At 42.7% G+C, this 24,330-nt stretch overlaps 1 protein-coding gene across 17 annotated transcripts in view; it reads right to left on the reverse strand.

Moving 5' to 3' along the window:
• Positions 1 to 5,016: 5,016 nt before the first annotated feature.
• MBNL2 (muscleblind like splicing regulator 2) overlaps positions 5,017 to 24,330 on the reverse strand; it is a 161,340-nt gene continuing 142,026 nt past the window's right edge. For all 17 annotated transcript variants that reach the window (XM_075918798.1, XM_075918793.1, XM_075918794.1 and 14 more), the window contains one exon: positions 5,017 to 7,868. In XM_075918798.1, coding sequence (XP_075774913.1) covers positions 7,854 to 7,868 — 15 coding nt within the window. In that variant the 3' untranslated portion in view covers positions 5,017 to 7,853. The remainder of the gene's footprint in view (positions 7,869 to 24,330) is intronic.

The following is a 24,330-nucleotide window of genomic DNA, read 5'->3' on the forward strand; positions in this document are numbered from 1 at the left end:
ACCTCCCCTGGTCTGGCAAATTTCCTGGTTTGGGGGCTGGATCAGAGAAGTACAACCTGTGCAACCATTAAAAAAGTAAATGTAATGCTCACCAAAGGTGTAAAATTGACAGCCTTAGAGAACAAAGTGCTATTTGCAATGGAACTGGCACTGCACCTGCTGCACACACTTCCTCATACAGCTGCCTAGCACTCATTTGTCTTGACCCCGAGTGGCAATTCTAGGGGATAAGAAGGGTGTTCAGCCCTCATGCTGATCCATGGCCTCTGACAAAAGGAGTGAGCCCATTTATTTCTGCTCTTTTCAATGATGCATAACTCTGTCCTCCAAGAAGCGTTACTTCTAAGTCACTGTTTCTCTCTATTCAGGAGGCCCCCAACTTCCAACGTAATTCGTTCCAAAGGAAGCGTCACAAGTCAGGGGCGTTGTAATTTGAACCTGCATTTATGGTAGGTGCTGTGTGCCATCATAAATGCGGGCCAAGGTCATAAGTCGGGAGTTTCTGATCCCTTCCACACTTACAAAAATGGTTGTAAGTGCGGGAGATCGGAACTCGGGTGGTCACATCTCGGGGGCCTCCTGTACTCAGTGCAATGGGTTGTGCCCTGCTACTGAAGATTCAAATGTCAGCATTATCTTCTGAACAGATCATGGGACTCTGAGCCAAACATTTTAACCTCTGCTCTGTCACTGGCTTGCTGTGTAATATTAGATTTTGGGCAAATAACAATCTCTATGAGCCTCTGCTTACTCCACTGGGAAAATGCAGCCACACTCACATTTACTTGTTTTTATAAGGCTAAGACTGGGGTCAGCGGCCTTTTCAAACCAAAGAGCCAAACGGCATCAAAATTCAGAACAAGTGGTCAACAAAGAGCTGTATAAAATGCCCATTTGCATAACTGAAAATATACAACTTAATATTATTGATAATTGACATACTACTAAATAATAGCATAAATGAAACATTCTCTCAGACTTTATTTACTCGAACTTCTGCCGCTGCATCTTTTCATGCATTTCTTTGATGTTTACGTCATAACTGGCCAAATCCAGTTCCATGCACGCATTCAGGCTGTCTTCTGTCAAATCTTATGGCAGGAAGCTGGTGATGCGGGGATGCAGGAGTCAGGGTTGAGGGGCTCAAGGCAGGGGATTTGGGTGTCCGAGGGACTCAGGGCACAATGTTGGGGTGTCTGGGGGTGCAGGAGTGTTATAGCAGGAGACTGCGGTTGTGGGGGTGCAGGAGTTTGGGGATGTGGGGGTATGAGCAGCTAGGATTGCCAGATGGTTTAACCAAAAATACCGAACACCCTTCCCCCCGCCAAAAAAAAAACACCAGAGAAAAAATTCTGTTGAGAAAAAAAAAAGGGGGAGACCAAAGTTGTTGAGGAAAAAAAAAGGACCCCGAGAGTTAAGCAAAATAAATAAATAAATAAATAAATAAAATAAAAAAATAAAACAGTATGGCCCCTTTAAGAAAAGCCTTTGAGGCTTTTTGCTGGCAGCCATCTTATTTTCCTGATCTGAGCCAGAAGACCATTCCCCTGTGGAACCAGAGAAGTGGGGGTCCAGAGGGTCCCGGTTGCTGAGTGTGTTTAGGGTTGCCAGGTATTCTCACCTCCTGGCAGAGAAAAAAAATCAGTTGGGGCGTGTGGGGAGTGCAGGAGAGTTAGACACTGTGGTCAGATGGGGGCTGTGCCCCAATTGGGGGCTTGTTGGCCAGGCTTCATTTTTAAATAAAGTAAAATATTATGTCTAACACAAAAGGTTTCAACATTGTCTTTATTTATGGAAGTAGTGGGGAACCTTTTTTGGGTTGGGGCCACTGACCCACAGAAAAATCAGTTAGGGACCAAACAAGTGAGAATAAAAAACAAAACAAAATCTTCCCCAAACCCTCAATCCTCACTGATGTGACCCCCACCTGAAACACCTCTCTCCCCTGATGCTCCAGGCCCACAGTGGGGGAAGGGGCAGGGAAGACTGGGGTTCAAGACCTCAGGCCAGATTTCCTGGAGTTCTAAGGTTAGTGGATTTTGTGGGGCCTCCTGCGCTCTGAGGTGGGGCCATAAATGAGGGGTTATGTGTGCAGGACTCAGCTGCCAGTGAATGGGGTAGGGATGGGAGTGCAGGATCTGGGAGGATGTAGGGTATAGGAGGGGGTGAGGGTACAAGGTCTGCCTGGGGGCAGAAGTGTACCGGGGGCAGGCTGCCTAGCAAGGGGAGATTCTAGCCAGCAGGGCTGTGGGGAGAGGCAGGGAGTAGGGAGGATTTTGGCCAGGGGACAGGAGCTGTCTGGCTGGGGTGATGAGTGAGGGGTTGGTCTCGGCATGAAGGGGTGGGGTGCATGCACTTGTTTGCACGCTGCGTGGCAGGCACCACCTGCTGCTCCCATTCCCCAGAAACCTCCAGGCGGGATTTCCAGGAGAAACCTCCAGGGAAGTGTTTCCTGAAGGAACAAAAAAGGGCAGTGCACAGGGAGCCATTTTGATGACTTGTTTTCCACATTCGGAGGGAAGGAAAAGAGCAGCACACCGAGACATTATTCACTCTGCTTTGCCTTACTCTGCACGGCGCCTCGGGGCTTTCTTCCCCCGCCCGCCCGCCCAGGAAGCCGGTGCTGATGCTCCAGTCTTATGGAGCCGTAAGGTTGTAGCACCAGCGTGGGCTCCCTTCTGGGGGGCGGCTGAGTTGGGGCTGCAGAAGAGCCATATCTGGCTCCCTAGAGAGCCGCAGGTTGTCGACCCCTTATTCTCATGTCTAAGTGTAGCTGTTCTTTTTTCAATACACCTGCGCGCACAGTGTCACTGTACGCAATTCTGTGCGCGCTACCAGAAGTGGCACACACAGTTACTGTTCTGGCCAAGGTAAATCTGTGGCAGGCCCTCATGCCCAGGTCCACTAAGGTATTTAGGCGGTGTTATGTCTGCAATTGCAGTGCAAGTCTTTTGAGCACCCACAAAGTCACTGGTACATGATCCACAAAGCTTGAATGAGGCGCCTCAACTTCTATACAGTGAATGTGGAGAAACAGGGGATTCAGAATGCAATCCACAAAGCCAGCATGCTAGGCAGGGAGCTGCCTAAGCTAATCTTTTTGGCATAGCCCATTGAAAGATGTGTCCTAAACTCTGCTCTTCTCAGAAATAGGCACCTAAGTCTGAGCTGCAAGGAGGTGCGCTGGCAGCTTGTGACCCATGGATAGGAATCCCTCTCCTGGAGGCAGGCGACGTAGGTATCCAAATTCTTTCTCTTGACAATGAGCTAGGTAAACTCCTAAATCCAACTGAAACAGCAATGAGGTGGGGGCTGGGAAAGACCTCCATTATAACGCTTAGCTCAGTGGCAAGGGTGAGGTGAAGGAGCTCCCTTAGGGCTTGTCTACACTACAGAGAAGTTTGAAGACGACATAGTCAATATTCCGGGGTTCGAATTAGCAGGTCTAGTGAAGGCATGCTAATTCGAACTGGGCATGTGCTCCTGCAGGCACCAGTAGTCCTGCTTCTCACAAGGAGTTAGGGAAGAAAATGGGAGCATGTACTCCCCTTGACCGCCCGCTCTGTGGATGGTGCCAAAACATGATTTAAGATACTTTGACTCCAGCCATATAATTAACATAGCTGGAGTTGCATATCTTAAGTCGACTTTCCCCTTTAGTGTAAACCTGGCCTTATTTACTTTAACCCAGTGGCTAGGGTACTCACCTGGGATCTAGGAAACCATTCTTGTGAGACAGGATTTACATAGGAATTTACCACTTCTCAGGGTTAGGATGGGATACCCTAATGTGGAGCGCCTGCTGCCTCTTCCGTTGAAGTTGTTCCACTTTAATGATATAATAAATTATTAAATATTAATTGGGCCAGTGAGAGAATGAGACAATCTATAGCTGAGTAGCTACACGAATCACCTGAGAACAGAAATCTCATTTGTTCAAATCCCTTCTCCTCCTCATGGAGGAAGAACTGGATCCAGGGTCTCTCCCAATACTAGACTAAACATTACAAAGGAGGTAATTCTCTCCCCCCAGCCATTTTGCATGTGGAGCTGAATGGCCTCTGAACACATCTGTTGGATTGACAGGTAAACACCTATCTTCCCCTGGTTTGTGAAATGCTCTTCATCTTAAGGGGAGGCTGCAGTGAGCATGCCCAGAGACAGAAACATAGACACCTAACCAACTTCTAGTGCAACAGCTTAGGCACCGAGTGCCTTTATGCACCTATAGGGTTTGTGTGTTAGATGCTTAAGCCTGAGAGTTCAAGTACCTTTGTGGATCCAAACCTCAGTGCAGTGGGACTGTTGTGTACAGGAAACCCGTGCCTGGCAGACAGAAATGTAGCCGTGTTAGTCTGGTGTAGCTGAAACAAAAAACAGGACTATGTAGCACTTTAAAGACTAACAAGATGGTTTATTAGGTGATGAGCTTTCATGGGCCAGACCCACTTCCTCAGATCAAATAGTGGAAGAAAATTGTCACAATTGTGTCCTTTTCATATGTGTTCATTTTTTTAAATTGTATCCTTTGGTATATATGATTGTGACAATTTTCTTCCACTATTTGATCTGAGGAAGTGGGTCTGGCCCACGAAAGCTCATCACCTAATAAACCATCTTGTTAGACTTTAAAGTGCTACATAGTCCTGTTTTTTGTTTTGGCAGACAGAGGCATTCTCAGGATTGGGACAAGGCTAGTAGATCTGCAGCTACAAACTTAGCCCATACATATTCCCTCCTGGAGATGATGTGCACAGCAGCCATAGTGCTGCTGTAATAGCTCCTGCTGACTAGGAGTGAGCAGGTAAAAAGAAGAATTCCATCCTCCTGCAAGTCACATTTGTTCACCCTGAGCCAGGTCATTTTATGACATTTCATCTCTCCTGCTTGCCACAATTAAAAAATGGTTTTAAAAATACCATGCTCATCATCTTTGATTTTTGGTGTTTTCTTATTGCATCAGTTGTTCTTCTTAACATGATGTCACAACAATGAAAGAATGCTTTGCTCCTGCAATCTTTTTAAATGCTTTTTATTTGAGCGGTTGCACATTGGGTGAATAAACTTAATGTTACAACAAAAATATAATGGATATTTAACAGATTGCTAATGGTTTCAGTGAAAAGTATGAAAGAAGGGATTTCTTTAAGTGTTATTGAAATATTCAATATAAGTGCAGTCAATTACATTTTGTATGACAGAGGCAAATGATAAGGTATTTTGGTGAAGTGCTATTTCATTTATAGAAAATAAATACTGAGACATCTCAAGTAACTTGAAATCACATCTCAGCTATAGTATTCATTATTTCAATGTTGGCCCATCTTATGGTTCTTCCTGGGGAGTTTATTTAGTTCAATTAAATAAAGCATTCATGGTTCACACATTGTCATTATAGTTTCTTTTTAAAATATATAAAAAATTTGGCAAATAATATTTATACAGAAAAATAGTTTTAGATCTTCCCAAATTTGTAATTGATCTAAAAATTATTTTGTTAATAAATAAAATGTTGTATATTTGCACATCTGTGTAATTGCCTCCTTATTGTTAGCACAGGTCTGTACTTGTACAATTTTTAGGACTATCACAAAGTTACAAAGTTGGAAAGTGGCTTTCATATTAAAAATACATTTTTTTCTTTTGTTTTGTAGGTTTGTCTGGATGCAAGACTTGAAGTATCTGAAGCTTTGTCACGAATGGGCAAAAAATAGTAGTACTGAAGTAATTATAAAAAAACTATAGAATAATTATCATGAAACATAAAAAGTTTGCACAAACAGTGTTTTAGAGAGTCCTCTACATAAAATATTTAAACAACGTGGATAATTTACCATTTAGTCTTTTACAATAAGCTACCAAAATGTCTAAATGAACTATTATTAAAAAAAATAAAAACAACTTTGACAGATTTAGGCAAGTTGCAATGTCAACTACCTAGTTATAATGACTGAGAAAGTCTACAAATATTAGTGTTTTAATAGTACATAATGGTGATACCTTAACTGCTAAAGTAACAAGTTAAGATACATGTTTTCCCCCACAAAATAAAACAAATGCAACATTACAACCACTATGTTAATTTTACAATCAGATTGTGATTTTTTTTTCTTTTGGGTGATCAGATCTACAGCTTTAATATAAATAGATAGTAATCAGACATTTGACAAACAAAATTTAGAATGAAAAACAATTTTCTAGACAAATAATCATTCCATTAGTGCCTCTAGTGCCTTTCAGAAAAGGCAGTGCTGCCAAAGTTTAAAACAGTTTACAATCAATCTGAAAAGGTTAAGTTAAAATACTGCAATCACTAACAATGTTCACATAGAAAACTGATGTTGCCAACAATTATACATAATATTCACTTATAACAGCTGTTTTGATTTTTAAACAATAATTTAAAAACTATGTATTTGTAATGTGTGCAACGTACAAAATGTAAAATATGAAATATTTGGTACAGTAGTGCTGGAAATAAATCTTAAACCAAACCTAAATGAAATTTTATTGTACATATATAATTACCATGTAAATCAACAATGTATTTAAAAAAGTAAACAACATTAAAATCTATTTAGTCCATATATATGTATGTATGTATATATATAATATGTATATAGTTGTATTAAAGATATCTTCATATTTCTGTGACATAAAATATGTTTTTAAAGAAAAAGTTTAAAAGTACTATTATTTTCTTCCATGCTGTAATCCGGTTACAACCCTTTAATCCAATTTTTAAAAATGCAAGATCAGTAATGATTTATTAAACTGAAACTCTCCCTACATTTTTAATGTTTAGTTAATAGTCTAGATTAAAGTCACTTATCAGGTCTTCAGTGACTGAACTCAATGTTAGTTAAAGTAAAGTATCTTCCAAATCTCCTCACCTTTTTGTTGTTGTTTTTGATAGAAGTTGCCTCAAAAACAATTTGACTCTTTTAGGTAACCTGACTGAGCATTTAAAAGATTAGTCACTTATTGTAGATTAGATTGTTGGCATTAGCCTCACTTGTTTCAAGTGTGATGTGGGAAAATTTAGGCACTTCTGCAAAGTCTCTTTAAAAAACATTATAAATATATTCATAAAATAATATTTTCAAGACTTTGTTGTGGGGGTATGAAGTTCATACCGTGCAAAGTTTTAATTTTTTTCTGTTGTCCCATGATTCAATTCAGCTTCTCTATACAAGTCAATTATCAGCTTACATGCATCTAAAGAATTTGTGCTTTATATTCGATTTACTATGTAAAATTTAGACTTATAGGGTAATGAGTGGGGGTAGTGGGTTTTGTTTCACTTCCTTTCTTTGTCTTGGAGTCAACTGACTAGGGAAGTAAACATAGGACTTCTTGTTTTTCTGCTTGGTTAAAATAATAATTAGGGTTAGAAATCAAACCTGCAACTGGAATATATTTTAGTCAATGTAAATTAATTATTGCTAAACTTGAAAGATTCATAAAATTGTGAATCTTACATTACTAAATTAATGGGACCATTTCCATTAGCTGTAGTTATGGAGACAATAAATATTCCTATGAAGTAAACTGTGTTTATAAAATCTTTAAAAGTAAAATGTTACCCTTTATGTCTTGAAACATCACAGCTGGTATCAGGTAGTTAACTATTTTAGGTTGGAATATATTAAGCATACCATATTTAATAATCATATATAATACAGCAGCACTAGCTTTTTAGAATTTGTGATCTGTCCATAAGAACAAAATCTTGTTTATTTAGCATGCAGTTTGTGGCAATTCTAGAGAGGAAGAGACAGGATAGTATGTACAATAACAATGTTTTGTCACTCTCAGTGAGGCCTCTTGACATTTCATTCCATTTCTGCTGATTATTTCAGGATTATCTGTAAAGAAATGAAATTATTACTGGATTTTTTGATTATTTTATCTTTTTAAAAGAAAACCACTACACTACAATTTATACTTTGGTCTCTTAAAATTAAGACACAGATTACACATGGTTTTCACCATTGACTTATGTTGGGTTTAGGCTTTTGCATTTCACAAAATTGTCCTTTTCCTCTCATTTACAGACTCTCAAGAGGATGAAATCAGACAAAGGGGATATTATATTTGAAAATATCAGTTACAGTTCCTCATTTTTCCAACATGAGAAAAGTGAAAAAGAAAAATATCAAAGTGAGACATGAAAGAGTACCCTAAATACTCCTTGAAATGTACAGAAATTGAGGGTACAGGAGGAAGTTACTTATCAAGTGTGGGACCAGTGTTAATGAGTGCAATTCAGTCAGGCTGGATATGGCTCGCTCCCAGCAGCTGATGGTGGCAGCCGGGGGGGGGGGGGGGGGAGAAGGAGGAGCATGGTTTGTGAAATTTCAGTATACTAGAGCTCAAGAGGGACCTGTGTTCTGCAGGTCAGTCATTTTATTTCCAACACAGCAAAGGTTAACAGCTTTAATTTAATGCCACCTCCCCACACACTGTACAGTTTTGGAAAACAAACCAGATTGCCACCATCCCTCCCAATAGGTTCACTATTTCATAAAGAGGCTAGCTTTCATACCAGATATAAAAATCACTACCTGGGGGACATCACACAATATCTCACCATCGCCATGTCTCCACTTCATAGCTAAAAGTGAAAAGGTTTGTAAGTACAAGGTTTGTGCTGAGATGCCCCTTTTTCCTGTTCAACTGGGCATTCAATACATTTTAAGCCATATTTGTAAGTAATCTATAAGGGCATGTCTACACAGCAGGGCTAAAGCCAAAATAAGCTATGCAACTTAAACTACACAATTGACGTAAGTTCAAGTTGAAATAGCTTATTTTGGCTTTTGGCACTGTCTACACAGCAGGAAGTCCGAGAAAGAGCATTCTTCCTCCTACTTCCCTTACTCTTCATAAAATGAGGGTTATAGCAGTTGGAGCAAGAAGTCCTCCAGCTTGACATTAGTTTGACATTATGTTGAAATAACTGCTTGTAGTGTAGATACGGACTACGGTATTTTGGAATAATGGCATAACCTCAGAAACATACTACCTCTGACATACAGACCACCAAAAAGAAACACTCACCCACACATGGACAGACCATTATTTCAGGCATATGTACAATTAAAATTTAATATTTTTGTTGAAAAATAAAACCATCAATGACTGTAGCCACTGAATGAGGGGTGCCCCAAGAGCTGGCTGGAGTATGTCTATTTCTCTGCCAGTTTTCTGCTCTATGTATAGTATGAAAGTAAGTTAAACTATTACAACTAAATTCCTGTGGGTATCCCAGAAACCACAGCTAATGGTGGGGACAATGAACACCAATATGTTCCATTTCTCCAAAAAAGATGACTGTTGATAACATGCTGTGTTCCAGGAGTGACATCAGTGTTTTATTATATCTGCACGTTGCACCACTTTCCAGGTAGGAATTCTACAAGTGCTCAGATCTGGAGATGGATCAGGTACACAAAACACTGAATTACTGTTTTTCAAGGCACCTACAATCTGGCCATTCTGTTCAAGCCATCTGTTCTAGAAGGCTGAAATAGCAGATCCCATTACAGTTACTGAATGATCTATTTCAAGCCTGGATTGTCTTTATTATCATTTATATTTTAGTATCTCGAGGATTCAGTCACCAGGCTCCCACAGAATGGGGGTGAGCAATAAGTGGCCCTCTGGGAGCTGCGAACAGCTGTACCTGCAGATGATCAGGTAAATAAAGCATCTGGCATCTAACCCCGTCGGGTCCATGGGTTGCTTATTGCCCACTCCTGCCACAGACTAAACATTTATTTGCCCCCAAAGGACTTAAAATTTAAACAGACAACACACAATGGGTTATGAAAGAAACAAATGAGTGGGGAAGGGCATAGGGGAGGATGAGGGAACAAAGCTTTGATGCTTACTAAATATTTTAATTGTGGTAGTAGCCTCAGATCAGCCAGGTTGGGACCCCATTGTGCTAGGCATTGCACAGAGCAACTGACAGTCTCTTTCCAAGGTAGATGATTTATCATGATGAGATGGGATGGCTGCCTAGCAGAAAAGGAGTTAAAAGCCGACCTAGAGAGGCTGTGCAAGAGGCCAGAACCCAATCATATCCCCGCAGGGTCATATAAGAAGAGCTTCAGGGCAGAGCAGATATCAGTAGCTGATTGGAGCATGAGGGGAGAAGACCATACTGCTAACAGAAGGAAGAAGTGCCAGCACCCTGGACAGAACAGAGCAGAGCAGAGCAGAGCAGAGCAGAGCAGAGCAGAGCAGGGAAGCGACAAAGAACTCCTGGCTTGCTGCTATGACTGGCAGGTGAAGTCCTGATATAAAGGCACAGATGGTGTTTGGGGCTGCAAGGAAGAGGCCTGGGGAAAGGTATGGAGAGGTTGGATGGGACATAGCACATGACCACATCTACAGGGTCCCTGAGATGGGACCTGAAGTAGAGGGCAAGCCTAGGTCTCTCTCCTCCCCTTCCTTGCCATTGAGGAAGCAGCTAGACAACTGGCTCTGGTGTCACTGAAGGATGTGGCTGGACAGTGAACTATGGTTTCCCTGGAAGGGGAGAGAGCTAATTCCCAAGACAGGCAACAGGCGGCACCACAGTGAATCCACCCATCACACATAGATTAATGGTTTGAGTAATTTGTAATCAGTTGACGGCATTAATCGCAATTTTCCACCTGCCTCGCCATTCTCAGATGGCAGTTTTGTGTACACATCACAGTAGAAGTGAATTTTAAGGAGGAACCTGAAGGAGAATAGGATGGTGGCTTTATGGATTTCAATAGAGAGCCTTCCTCCACACTAGTGGCAGCCTGGGTGAAAAGATGAAGGTACATGTAGAAGAGGCGCACAAAGTATTTTACATTGGACATTTCATATGCTGTTGATTTGTGCTGAAAATCCATATAACCACAACAAGTGGTATGTTATACTTATTCATGTGTGTTAATTTACTTTTATCCTCTCAGTCCTTAGATTTTTGTTGAAAAAAGAAATCAATTGAAAACCATCTCCACCATGGGAGTGGTATCTAAGGATCACCTATAATACTGTGGTGGGACTGACATTTTTGGCGTGTGCCCATGGAGGTGCACACCTTAGAGCAGGGGTGCGCAATAATTTTTGGCTGGGCTGTCCCGGAAGGAGTGGGACCTTTTCTGGAAGGGGAAGGGCCTGATCACTTCTGGGCTTCCCCACCCCGAGACCATAATTGGTCTGGGGTGGGGGAGTCCCTTTGCCCCCCCTTCCCACTAGGCAACCATGCCCCTGGGAGGGCGGGAAGAGGCTTCACATTCTCCCCTGCCCCCAGGTCCTGATTGGCCTGGGAGTGGTGGGAGTGTGCAACGCCTCCTCCCACCCGACACCCGCCTTGAGAGGAGCATGGGGCACTTCAAAGTGCCATGCACTGCTCGCAGGGAAGGAGGAGACATTATGCGCTCTCCCACCCCCAAGCCCTGATTGGTTTGGGGGTGGGGAAGCTGTGCGAAACTTCCCTTGCCCTGCTCCCGCCTTGCGCAAGCGTATGGCACTTTGAAGTGCCCCAGGCTCCTCGCAGGGCGGGGGGGGGGGGGGGGAGGAAGCTTTGCGTACTCCCCCATCTGCAGGCCCTAATTGGCCTGAGGCAGGGGAGTGGAAGGGCCTCTGCGGGCCGTATCAACCCACTTGGCAGGCCGGATCTGGCCCGTGGAGGCCCTTTTGCCCACCCCTACCATAGAGGGAACCCTGGTACCCAACTACATCGTCTGCAAATTTTGGAGGCTTTACAATTAAGTTTTCCTATTTAACATGCCTCTCTCCTAGCTGCTGTGTGAAAAGTCCACATAAATCACAGGACAATACTGATAACTGTGTAACTGATAGTCATCTTCCATGAGACAGCCTTCTGGAAAGGATTCGGGGGGAGGAATTCTCCACAAAGATCCCTGTGAAGAGATTTCCTAAAACTTCCAGCAGGTATGGGGCCTAGTCAGATGTCGAGCTTTTGAAGGAGACTTCTATTAGCAAAGGCTAGCAGGGATTTCTCCATGCTGCATCTTTTCCTGGAATCTCTTGAGGGGAGCTTTGTAGGAATGGTTAGAAAATTCACAGGCGTATTTTAGGATGGTATACGGAAGAGGAGATCCTTCCTGCAGACCTCACAGGATGCCTTAAAAAGGGCATTCTAGTGAAGTCTAGCCAACTAGTTCTAAAGCACTTAATTCCTTCCCCCCCTGTTTTTTCTCTTTTAAAATGCTACATGAAGAGAATATTGAAAGTGCACAACTAAGCACACAACATACAGGAAATGACAAATACTATACATACAACCACAACTCTTTGCACATGTGCATTCTGTCCATGACCCCCTGCTCTAATGCATTCTGATCCCTTTATAATGCTCCCCTAATGAAGAGAGAGTGGAAAGCAATTAGATCTCTCCTCCTGGACATTCATTTGGTCCCCAGCTAGCTCTTACAATATCTCCCCTGCACTCTCTTATGCAGGAAGTGTAATTGATGCAACGTGTTTAAAACGAGGGTCAGTCAGATAAGAATATTTTTTAATCACTGTCTTCAGTTTCCTTGCAAATTAACAATCAGCAAACATGGTAGATCACTCCAAATTATCTCAGGATTGCCTCAAAAGAATTAGTAAGAGTGTGAACTTGCTGGCTAATTCTGAAATGAAATAGTAACATTTGAAAGTATCTTTCAAAATAAATTCCAACTTTCTAAACCTCAAATAACCTTTCTTAAAATCCAAAATAGCATGTTCTTGGCTTTAACTGAGGCAGTTCACACCAATAAAGAACACCTTGTCTAAACTTGAAATGCACATAATTGAAACAGCCAATATTCACTACTGTGCCTTCTAAATTCTGGCCAATCAGTGTTGATTGGAGGCCTGCCTCCTTGGTCCTTACAACTGTGTGACATTAGCTGCTTGAATATCCAAAGTTGATATACAGCAGGGGTGGACAATAATTTTTGGTGGGGGGCCACTCCAAGATTTTGGAAAGTGGTCCTGGGCTGCACTTTTCTGTGGAGGTGGTGTGGGGTCGAGGATGAAGGGGTTGTGACCTGGGCCAGGGGATTGGGGTGCAGGGTGTGGGAGGGGGTTTCTTGGTGCAGGAGAGGATTCTGGCCTGGGGAGAGGTGTAGGAGGGGAGTACAGGATCTGGGAGGGAGTTATGACCTAGGCAAAGGGTGCAGAGGGTTCAGATGGTGACCTGGGGAGGGAGCTGGGGTGTGGGAGGGGCAGGGATGCCAATGGCAGGCTTTGGCTAGTAGGTGCTTATCTCCCAGCCAAAAGCCCTGCAGCACCCCCAATCAAGCTGGGCTTCCTGCCTGCTGCAGCCCCAGACAGCTTAAAAAGACAGCATGCTGATCCCTCCATGAGGCTCTCAGCTCCAGGCAGGGAGAGGGCATACGCTGCCTCCGTCCCCCAGGCCAATCCCTCAGTTCCTATTAGCTGGTTGTTTCCAGCCACGAAGCCTCCTCCTCCCTCCAGAGCAGAGAGGCACATGGAGCAGCCTGCGCTTATAACAGCAGCAGCTGTGTGCCTGAGGGGCCCGGGAGGGTGTCCATGGGCCAGATCCATTCAGCAAGGTTTCCTATGCTGCACAAATCTGATGTACGCTGACTCTTGCTCAGTTACGGATCTGTCAGTGGACCCACCAGCAATTGTAGTAAAAAACATGCTTTCTGTATATATTTGAGAGAGTCTCTGAAAGAGACAGATTACTCCTTAAAAACCTTTCATTCCACGGGTTTGAATGTATTTTGAGCCAAGATTAAGGCCATCTCCCTAAAATTGAACTTGTGCTTCCTGACTCTGTAAGTGGTGTTAATAAGGTGGCAAACATTTGTCTCTCCCCGTTGCATATTGCAGAGCTAGCTAAGAAAAGGAGTTTCTTGTAGACAAAGCAGTATTTTATGCTTCCATGCATTTCACATGAGCAGCAGAGCAGTCACGCACATGGAGGTAATACATTCTAAAGGTCTTAAAGACACTTACTTACAAGAGGGCTGCCCTTCTCAAAAAGCTTATCACACATTCCAAAAGTTACATGAAACATTTAATCTCTCTGACACACAAGCCAGGGGGATTTATCTTTTCATGTGTTTTAGAAAATGCATCTACATCAAAATTTTCTCATATTTCTATCTCATGTGCTCTGTCCTTTACACTTACCCTGCTCCTGCTTTAGTCTGATTATTACTACAGCTGAACCTCCATACTCAGGGTGTCCCTAATCCAGAAATATCTGTGATATGCAGGAGGAAGTGGCTGTGCACATTGCTGCTGCTGCCCCCACCCCCCGCAGCTAGGAAAATGGCAGCACACAGAGCCAATTCCCCTGAGGCTCCCTTAGTGAAAGGGGGTGATGCCTCAGAGTGACAGGGAGTGCGGAGCCATATGTGTCTGGGAGTGGGATGGCAGGTAAGCATCCCACCTCCTCAGTCCCAGGTCTTGCAGCTCTCTCTTTGGCCCGGTAAAATCTTTAATCCGATATACCCTGTTTTCCAAGACTAAAGAGGTTCAACTGTATTATCATTGTTCACTCCAAAATCCAAAAGGGTAAGTAGATATGTTCCAGATTATTTGGTTTTTTTAAATAAAATCTAAATCAAATCTGTGATTTATCTCATTTTAAAGTCCCACATCTTGTCTTGGCTTTCTGATATCCCTTCTGAATTGCTAGCCAGCAACTCCAGATCAATGTGGCCAAAACTCACCTTTTGATCTGTCTCTTGAAACCTTCCTCCCTAATCCCAATTTCTATGTTAAATCAGCCTAATTCCCACCAATGCATAATCTTGAATTCTGCCCTCCCTTGACATTCAGACAGCCACATAGTATCCAAGTCTTATCACACCTATCAACATTTTAAAGAAAATGCCTTTTTTTTCCTGTCTAGATTGCCAAGGCTCTAAGTATCCTATGCCCTGGCTATTGTGCTCTCCTTTCTATCCTTGACACCAGTTATATGCCCCACCCAAAGACCAGACAAAAACTGCCATGAGGATCATCTTTCTGGCCATATGAGACCTCCCTTTGCACTCCTCCATTGGCTTCCTTTCCTCCATCATACCAAACACAACTTCCTTTTTTTACATTTAGTTCCGCAAAGTCTATCTTAGCCCAAGTCTACACTGGCAAGTCACTGTGCAGTAAATCAGCTCCCAGCGCTGTAACTCCCCACGTGTCCACTCTGGCAAGGTACTTAGTGCACACTAACTCTGCAGTTGCTGCACTCTAGATAAACCAGCTTGTTGAGAAGTGTAGAGCTTGCTGCGCTCTGGATTCAGGGGTGAGATACCAGTGTGGACCCTTGAATTGTTTGTTGCATTCTGACTGGTCCCCAGAAATGGCCCATAACACCTCAAGACCCCTCTGCTCTTTGTTTGGAACTCACTTGGCTGCCTGCCATACAGGCACGTGTATATCGCCTTTCAGAGCTTTGTTTCGGACAGCCTGAATGCTGTGCTGATTTGCTCCGGGACACAGAGCAAACTAGCCAAAGGCAGAGAGGGAGACTGCAATGCAAAGACCCAGAGAGAGAGGTGGGGAGGGGACAGTGTTCCTTTTAACATTTTCTATCCTTCAGCAGGTTGAAATTTCTTATGTGCAACACCAATATTAAGGTAGTGTGGATGTGCACCAACAATACAAAAACCTATATAAATACAAATAACAGTTCATATGTATGGAAGGAAATATATTAAAATAAGGACTATTTAATATGAAATCAAATAAAAAAGAAAATTAACACTGCCCCTGTAGTACATGTATCATCATACTTTAACAATTCAAGCTAGTAAACACACCAAAATGCATATTATCCATACATAGCTTGGCTTTAAGATGTCAAACAAATTTATGGGTCAATTGGAAATAGTATTTGCAAGGACAGCATGACTAATACAATATTCACTGACACTGGAGAGTAAAAGGCATTCACTAAGGCTTATACAGTTTCTCTGGAGAATGTTTAGGATCCATGCTGTAAAAACAGATTGAAGTTTTCCTGGTTTGTGTGCACCATCAACACAAAGAATGGAAGCCCCAGAGCAAATTAACACATAGTTTCAGGGCTTGTATGCAGATAACACCTAGTACTTGCTACTTCTGACTCATAAGAGCCAGAACTCTATTAGACAGCAGAGATCTGGTCTTAATGCAATACCCTATACCATGTATTAATTAGTAATAATGATTTTTTTAAAAATACTGTAAGATTAGAATTTTAGATACCTGCAACACTCTAAAAACTTCTGTTAAAAGAATCTTTTTCTTTCTCACCTTAAGCCATTAACATCTATGCAAACTTTGCTTGAAATATAATCATGCAAATGTCCTGCTTTCCACCCCCTGCAACCCAGACAGACAGAGAGGACTGCAGCAAATGAGTCAGTACACCCTAAACAAACTCTCCTTGTCTCCACCGCACTGCATAGATGCCAGCACCCACCCACTGCTTTTCCCCACCTACCCCTGGGTAATCTGCTCCTCCCAGCCCAGGTAGATGCCCTACCTACCCTCCCGACCCCCTCAGACAGCTGAGCTCCCTGCCTGCATGGGAGCTTTGAACCTCTGAGTGGGGCTCAGAAAACAGCTGCACAGGTACGCAGCTTACAGGGAACTTAGGGAGGGGGTGAGATGTCAGGGTTTCCACGTCCCCTCCCCTTCCTCAGGAGGGGTTGTCTGAACTTACAAGACAGCATGCTGACACCCCCAAAACAGTCTACCAAAGGGAAGTTGGAGCAAAACCAAAAACCCCTAATTTCAAGAATGAATTTAGTTTATGGATGGGATGGTAAGATGAGCTATCTTATAATGGCATGGAGCTGATCTGCAACAGCTAGTAGCAAAAATTCCTCATGGCTGGAGATGGGGCAGTAGATGGGGAAGGCTCTGAGCTACTACAGAGAATACTTTCCCAGGTGTCTGTATGGTGATTCTTGCCGACATACTCAGGATTCAATTGATTGCCATATTTAGAGTTGGGAAGGAATTTTTCCGTATATCATATTGCAGAGACCCTGGGGTTTTTTTGCTTCCTGAACCGGGGGAAAGAGTCACTAGCTGGTTCAAACTAGAAAAAAAAGTTTGAGAAGCACTGCTTTAAAGTTTATCATAGTAAGCATCAGAACATTCTCATTTCTGTTAATTGGACTGGCAACAGACAGATTAGTAGAGAGGGAAAAGCCATTACTATAGCTATATTAGGAGCACTCATGTGACAACTGTTTTTATATCCAACTCAATATGATCTTTCAGCAGATTTGATCTACTACCATAGGTTTCATTTTCCATTTGCTATTTTTAGGGCATTTTTTTCCCCTGCTTTCATTTTCTTAACTGCCGTGATGGGTAAGTGTGAGATTATTCATTATGGCAGGTCTATATTTCTTTATGTGAGTGCTATTTCACATAGCGTTTCCAAGTTCACCCATTCTTTTCAAGTCCCGTTTTCTATTTTGTTTTCTGCTTGTATTTCATGTGCATTTAATTAAAAATATTCAGAATGACAAAGAGTACAAATTTAATACTACTAATAGAGAATGCTGCCTCATCACAAAGGTTACAGGGATCATTTCTTTTCACTCTTCAGGAAAAACGAAGGCTAGTTGTCTCCCAGATTAATAAAAAAAAAGCTCCAAATAAGCTTTTCTCCAGTGCAATAGCTCTCTAATGTGATGTTATGGGTCATGCCTGAAGGCATCAAGAAAATCCAAATTATATTTCCCACATAATTCATCCACCTTGCACATATTGTAAGTACAGTAGTATTTTCTATTACTGCACTTATGGTTAGCTTTAAAATCTTACTACCCATATTTTAGAAAATGGTCTAAACCATGTTCTCTGATAGAAATGTATCCATAAATGTCCTGACTTTTATTCATTTAAATTTTCATTACTTTTCTTTGTCTTAAACAAGAAAAAAGTGAAGCTACAAATTGTGAATGACTTTATATTTAAATTAATATATACAGAGTTTATTTGAAATAAAATCTTCAATGGGATCTTCACAGAGAGATACCTGCAAGATCACTGCCAAATACATAAGTGCACTATTGTTGAAAGGTGTGTGTGTGTTGGGGGGGGGGGGGGAGAGTCTTCAAGGAACAGACTGCACATTTAAGGAAGCTATGTAAGTTTATTCTTGAAATAGATAACTGAAATTATTTCAATCTCCAAACAAGTACAGCTGCAGTTCCAGACTGCAGTACATGATTAACATTTTAAAGGAAACACACATACTTGATATGAACTCTGAGTGAATTTCAAGAAATGAGAAACAGTTATATCTAAACTTTCCCCCGAATGTATGAAATCACTTGACCTAGGAAAACTGCCCGTTTTCCAATAATTAAAGAACACCCAATGGAATTTTGCCATATTTGCCAGCAATACCATTTTTGGCATGATCACAAATAAGCAATTTCATCTTAAAGATACATTGTTTGGAAAATTATATAAAAGCAGGAAATCATAAGGAAACTACCTCCTAAAACATATGTATACTGTATCCACTACAGTGTTATATTTTATGAAAAGGTTAAGTGCAGATAAACATTCCAAAATTAAAATATAGAGTGTAAAGGGAGGGAAGGATGCCTAGATTTCTGATATAGAAAAGAATTAAAATACATGTTTTCTTTACACATCTGTGTGAGGATACTGCCATCTAGCTAGTTTATGGGAAAAAGTCAATTTTCAGTTTTTTGCAAAAGATTACTTCTCCCACACCCTTGCTAAATTAGTAATATTTTATACATCATTAATACCCATCTATTGTACACAATAAAACTGCTAAAATTAACTGTCATCTGTAATGACTTCCATAGGTAAGCCTAAAGCGTTCCAAAAAACAATATTACTAAAATAAAGTGAAGACATTTCAAAGTATATTTAGCATTATATTTCAAATATCAAGCGCTTTAATTTTTGTAAAGTTATCTTTTGGTTTTGCTCTACCATATCTGCACTAAGAAATACAGCTACTTATGCAGTTTTGTTGTTAAAAAAAAGGTTTCATATATACTGGATAGCATCAATGTTTCTAGAAAATGTGTGTGTTAAGGTCTCAAGTCAATGTGAATTTTGATTTTAACACTGGCCCCTTGTGTTTGCAAAATTCTACAATCCTTACTTTGGAAAGTGAGACTTCCATCAACTTCTTGGAAGATTTTCTTTGATTACATACATTGGGTCTAGTGTGTCTACAATGAAATAGGACATGAGCCTATAATTTTTGAGCTCTGACCATGACATGTGTCTCAAGCACAGACCACCTACTGTTATCTGCATACTCTCTAGTACAGGGGTGAGGAACTTAAGGCCCGGAGGCCACATGCGGCCCCCGGCTTGCCTGGATCTGGCCTCCAATGCTCAGGGCTTTTCCCCCAGCATTGGGGAGCCTGTGCTGGTGCTCCAACCTCTTGCCACCCCCCCCCCCCCCCCGGGGCTGGAGCACACAAAATTTACTAGCCTGGGCCCCTCCCCCAAGGCACTAGTGAGCAAAGGGAATGTCTTTCTTCTTCTCAGTTGGGGGCCATGTCAGTGAGGGCTCTGTTTGCGTTTTTTTTGCTTCTCACTTGTGTGTGGCTCCCAACTGATTTTTCTGTGGGTCAGTGGCCCCGACCCAAAAAAGGGTTCCCACTCCTGTTCTAGTATAAACTCCTTTTTGCTATCTTGAGGAACAAAAAGCAACGGCCTCCTAAACCACTAAACATACTTTTTTCCCCTCTCACAAATATGTGGTAGGGTAACCAAAAAGAAAAGTTATAAAGAAACAGTCACTTCCTAGGTCTGAGAGGACCATGGGAGAGGAGGAATCCAGTCAAATTATCTGTTATTCCTGGGGGAATTCTGTGCCAAAAATTAAATTCTGTGCACAATATTTTAAAGAAACCCCTATGATAACTCTGCTGGAGAGGGAGCTGTGCAGGGTTCCCAGAGCCAAGACATCTGCACTCCCATTCCTCCAGAGCACAGCTGCAGGGCACCTCCCTAGCTCAGACATCCCCACCCTTTTCCTCCCAGAGCCCAGGTGCAGGGCAGCTTCCAGGCACCAACTCCTGTCTCCTTCCCCACACAGCCCAGCTGCGAGTCAGTCCCCAGACATCAGCTTCCCCTCCCCATAAAGCTCATCTGCGGGGTACCCCCCAATAACAGCTCCCTACAGAGCCCAACCTCAGGACAGCCCCCAGACACTGTTGTCCCTCCCTATAGAGCCCAGCCACAGGGAAGCTCTCGAACCAGACATCACCATCCCTCCTACAGAGCCGAGCCACAGGATAGCCCCCAGTCACCAGTGCCCCCCACTACAGCATAGCCATGGGGCAACCCGTAGCCTAGCCATCAGCTCTGAAGCCTTAAGAAAGGGTTGGAAGATCTTTTGCCCACTGAGACCCCACAAGACTTGGTACAGGTTGGACCTCCCTGGTCTGGCACCCTCAGAACCTGACCCATTCCGAATCAGGGAATTTATGGGACCAGGGAAGGTTCCCTGCCACAGTCCGTCAGCTCTCAACTCTCAGCACTGCTAGCTCTGGGGGCCCCCTCACTACTCCAAGCCCCGGCCAGCCCTGCTGCCACTGCCCTGGCTGGAGGCTGCCCGCAGGCTCCAGCAGCCTGCACTGTCACAGGCTGACACAGACTCCAGCTCCAGTTCTGCGCTGCTGCAGGCTGCTGGGGCTGCCACCAGCCCTGGCCCCAGTCCCACTATGTAGGCTGCCAAGGGCTAAAACTTCTGCCCTGTGGCAGCCCGGAGGCTCTGGCCCTGCTCCCATGGGCTGCCCAGGGATATGGCTCCAGCATCTCATTACCACTTGCTGCAGGTGCTGCCCTGGAACTGGTTTCATTGCCGCAGGATGCTGGAGGCTGCTGCTGGTTCCTGCCCCACTGCTGTGGACTGCTCAGGGTTGCCACCAGCCCCAACTAAGGATGTAATAGTGTAGTTGATTAATCGATAAGCAAAAGCTTAGCGGTCAATGCTACAGAATACACACATTTCCTCCTTTTCCCCCACTCAGTAAATTTTTTAGCAGGCTGGCCAGCAGCCCAGCTCAGTCTTGGCTTGTGCTGGATCTGGGACCTACCCCAACTGCGGCTCTGCATTTAAAGTGTATTAGGAGCCTGACGGACAGGGAGCCCGGCAAAGTTCCAGCTCACGCTGGGTCTGGGAGCTCAGACACCCCTCGGACAGGGGCTGCTGCCTCTGCATCAGAGGCAGCAGCGTGGGGCGACAGGCAGCCCATCCGTGAGGGGAGCTGGTTTTTAAACTGGTACCCCTCACAGACCAGCTCCCATCAGGCACCCCACGCTGCTGCGTCTGATACAGAGGCAACAGCGCGGAGTGGCAGGGGGCTCCTCGGGAGTAGAGCTAGAGTGCACTGGCTGTAAGCCCCACCCTCAAGGACTATGAATAGTGGAGTAACCAATAAGAATTCATGAGGTTAACTGACTGTTCAATTAACTGATATTTAACAACCCTAGCCCCAACTCCTGCCCTATCCTGCTTCTTCGTCCTAGCCCCACTTTTGGATAGCCCTCCTGCCACTAGGCTGCCAGGCTCTCTCATTCAGGAACACCCAGGGTCATGCTGGACCACAGATGTTGCCAGACCAGAGACTGCTGGTTTTGGGAGGTGCAACCTGTAGCTAGTTCTGAGTAAAAGCTGAAATGACCACAGGATAAATGCCTATGGGGGAGTTTCGAAGACTAATTGGGCTGATGTTTGGTAAGCTCATGAGCATGCATATCTACTTTTTAAATTGTGTTTAATGTTTTATCTGTAATGTTTTCACCTTAAGAATAAATGTGCTTGCTTATAAAGGGCTGTGTAGTTATGTGACTGAGGCAATTACACTATTGAACATCTTTGGGAAAATACGTGGAGCACTCTTGGTGAGCACACTTGCTCTGCTGCACATAACCGCCAATGTCATATCTCTAGGGGACTGGGTGCCCTGAAGAAAGAGACGTCAGGGTGATCACCAAAAGAGGTGGAGCTTAGGAAATGGGAACCAACAACCTGTCCCCCTTCACCTGGACTGCGCAACTGCTCCTGCTGGGGATGGCCATGGGCTGGGAGTTTGAGACCCCTGGTCTATACTATCACCTAGATAAAGCTGTAATAGAGCGGAGGAAGATTAACTAGATGAAACAGGAACCTTCCTTTCTTCTTATGAGAAGGGGAGACTGATTGGGTGAATTTCTATTTCTTTTCAGGGCTGGGATCAATGCTTTGATATTTCCATTTGTTTTCAAAAGCCATGAGACAAAAAAAGGGGGGGGGGCCTTCAAACAATGATTGGGGAAGTCCAAAAGGGAGGATTTTACAAGCAAGACTGATTTTGAACACTGGGAAAAGGGAAAACTTGCAGTTGTAATGTCAGATATGAAAGGCAGGAGAAAAATGCAATATATAAGAAAAAGAGTAATAAACCTTAAGTTCTTTAAAATATAGTCATTTTATGAAGTAAATATGAATTCTTTAGCATTGATAAGACTATCTCCATAAGATAGCTATTGAATTTAATAATATTAGTCTTATGCAAGATCCTCTGATTATACACCTACACTAAAGGCTTCATAAAGTTATCTTTCTCCCCAAGATGTTAATTTAATCCACAGAAATGGCCATTTTCCTCTTATCTTTCAGCTTTTTAGTTCATCTGCCCGACATTTTGCCACTTTTCTACAGATCAGTTTAACTGGTTTCCTTAAGAGACAGAGTGGAAAAGAATCAACTCTCATAATTCAGTACAGCAATAAGAATGGGAGATACCTGCTTTGCCAAACCTTCTCTGAGGGAGTGGATGGAATCAGCTTAATTATCTTCCTGGGAGCAGGGCAGGTTTACAGAGGGAAGCAGTTGCCATGTGCTGCTCCTGTGCTACATACAATTGATCCACTCCTGTGGGCTTTAACAGCTGCACAACTGAGCAAGGGGGCTATCGTGATTCTTTAGTTTAACATAATTTAGGTTTCCTGAATGCCTTGTGTTCCAAGCCTCCCTCTTCCCTTTTTCAAGACAGTTCTGTCACTGCTTGTTCCCCATCTTTTGTGTTACAAGCCATAAAGGAGGGATACGTAGCTGTCTTTCCAATCTTCACAACTCTGTATTTCCTGATGAAGCATGTGATTTAATTAATTGTTTAAAAAAATCATTTCCAACCAAATTCTGGGGCAATTGCTTTAATTTGTTTTTTTTTAAATTTGCATGTAATGTGCCTATTTTTATTTTCACTGTATTAATTTTACAATTAATTTAATAAAATGAAGGTTTTTTAATGATTTCAGAATTAAGTGTTTTGCATAATTTCCTATTTGCCTCAGAAATGGATACATAATTTAGGTCAGTTGGTATTGGATAATTCACAATTCCTGGCCTTATTAGATAACATGTTGATTCTTCATCTGTTTTCAAATATAAACTGAACATTTCTCTCATATAAATGCCTCTTAAGGCCATAAACAAAGGGAGAAAATTTATGCCCCAAAATATAATGTCTTTACACAGGTTTTTCTGTAATGTATATTCCATATTGTCTATCTGTTCTGTAAAGCATTTTAGAACAGTTTTGTATGAAAGATGCTACACAAAGTCATATGGTAGTGAACTGATACGAGCAAGGCTACTGTCCAAAGACATTTCAAGTTCTTATAAGAATTCTGGATTGTCACTCTGTCTCTCTGAAGTTAAAAGGCCTGAGTCAGCATGAAGCAAGAGAAACAGCTTCATGATGATTGCAACCTCCTTTTGTTTAGGATATCACCAGATTCAGTCAACACTGGATTTCACAGTCTATCACAGTCCAGGTTTTTAAGTTCTCAGACACTACTTCTTTTTACACTTTTCTACAATGTCGGGCAACCTGCAATTCACTGGGGTTTTGTGTGAGGCTTACAAGTTATTTTGTTTGCCGTTACCCATTCAGAGCTACCAGATTCCACTGGTTTCCAGCCACGTAGTTTTCTTCTGATCATTATTACTAAAGTAACATGCACGTAAAGCACAGTATGTGACAGCAAACAACACTGTAAGAGCTGTGCATGTTACTTTCTGCATCCAATTAGAATGCTGGTATAGTTCAATCGGCACACCCTGCAAATTCTAGGTATGCAAGCGCAGTTAGCAAAACTACCATATCCCAGGATATTGTATTGGGTATAACAATCTTATAGTCCACTAATATGAAGGAGAGTCACTCACATGACTCACTCACTAGCTTCAGTTGCCTGTGACTGCTTCACATATCTATATATCAGTACAAACTTTCATCTAGGATTTGGGGGTCTTTTTGTAATCAAGAACATAAGAACGGCCATACTGGGTCAGAC

This window comes from Pelodiscus sinensis, chromosome 1 (genome assembly GCF_049634645.1).
Source record: "Pelodiscus sinensis isolate JC-2024 chromosome 1, ASM4963464v1, whole genome shotgun sequence".
Classification (NCBI taxonomy): Eukaryota; Metazoa; Chordata; order Testudines; family Trionychidae; genus Pelodiscus; species Pelodiscus sinensis.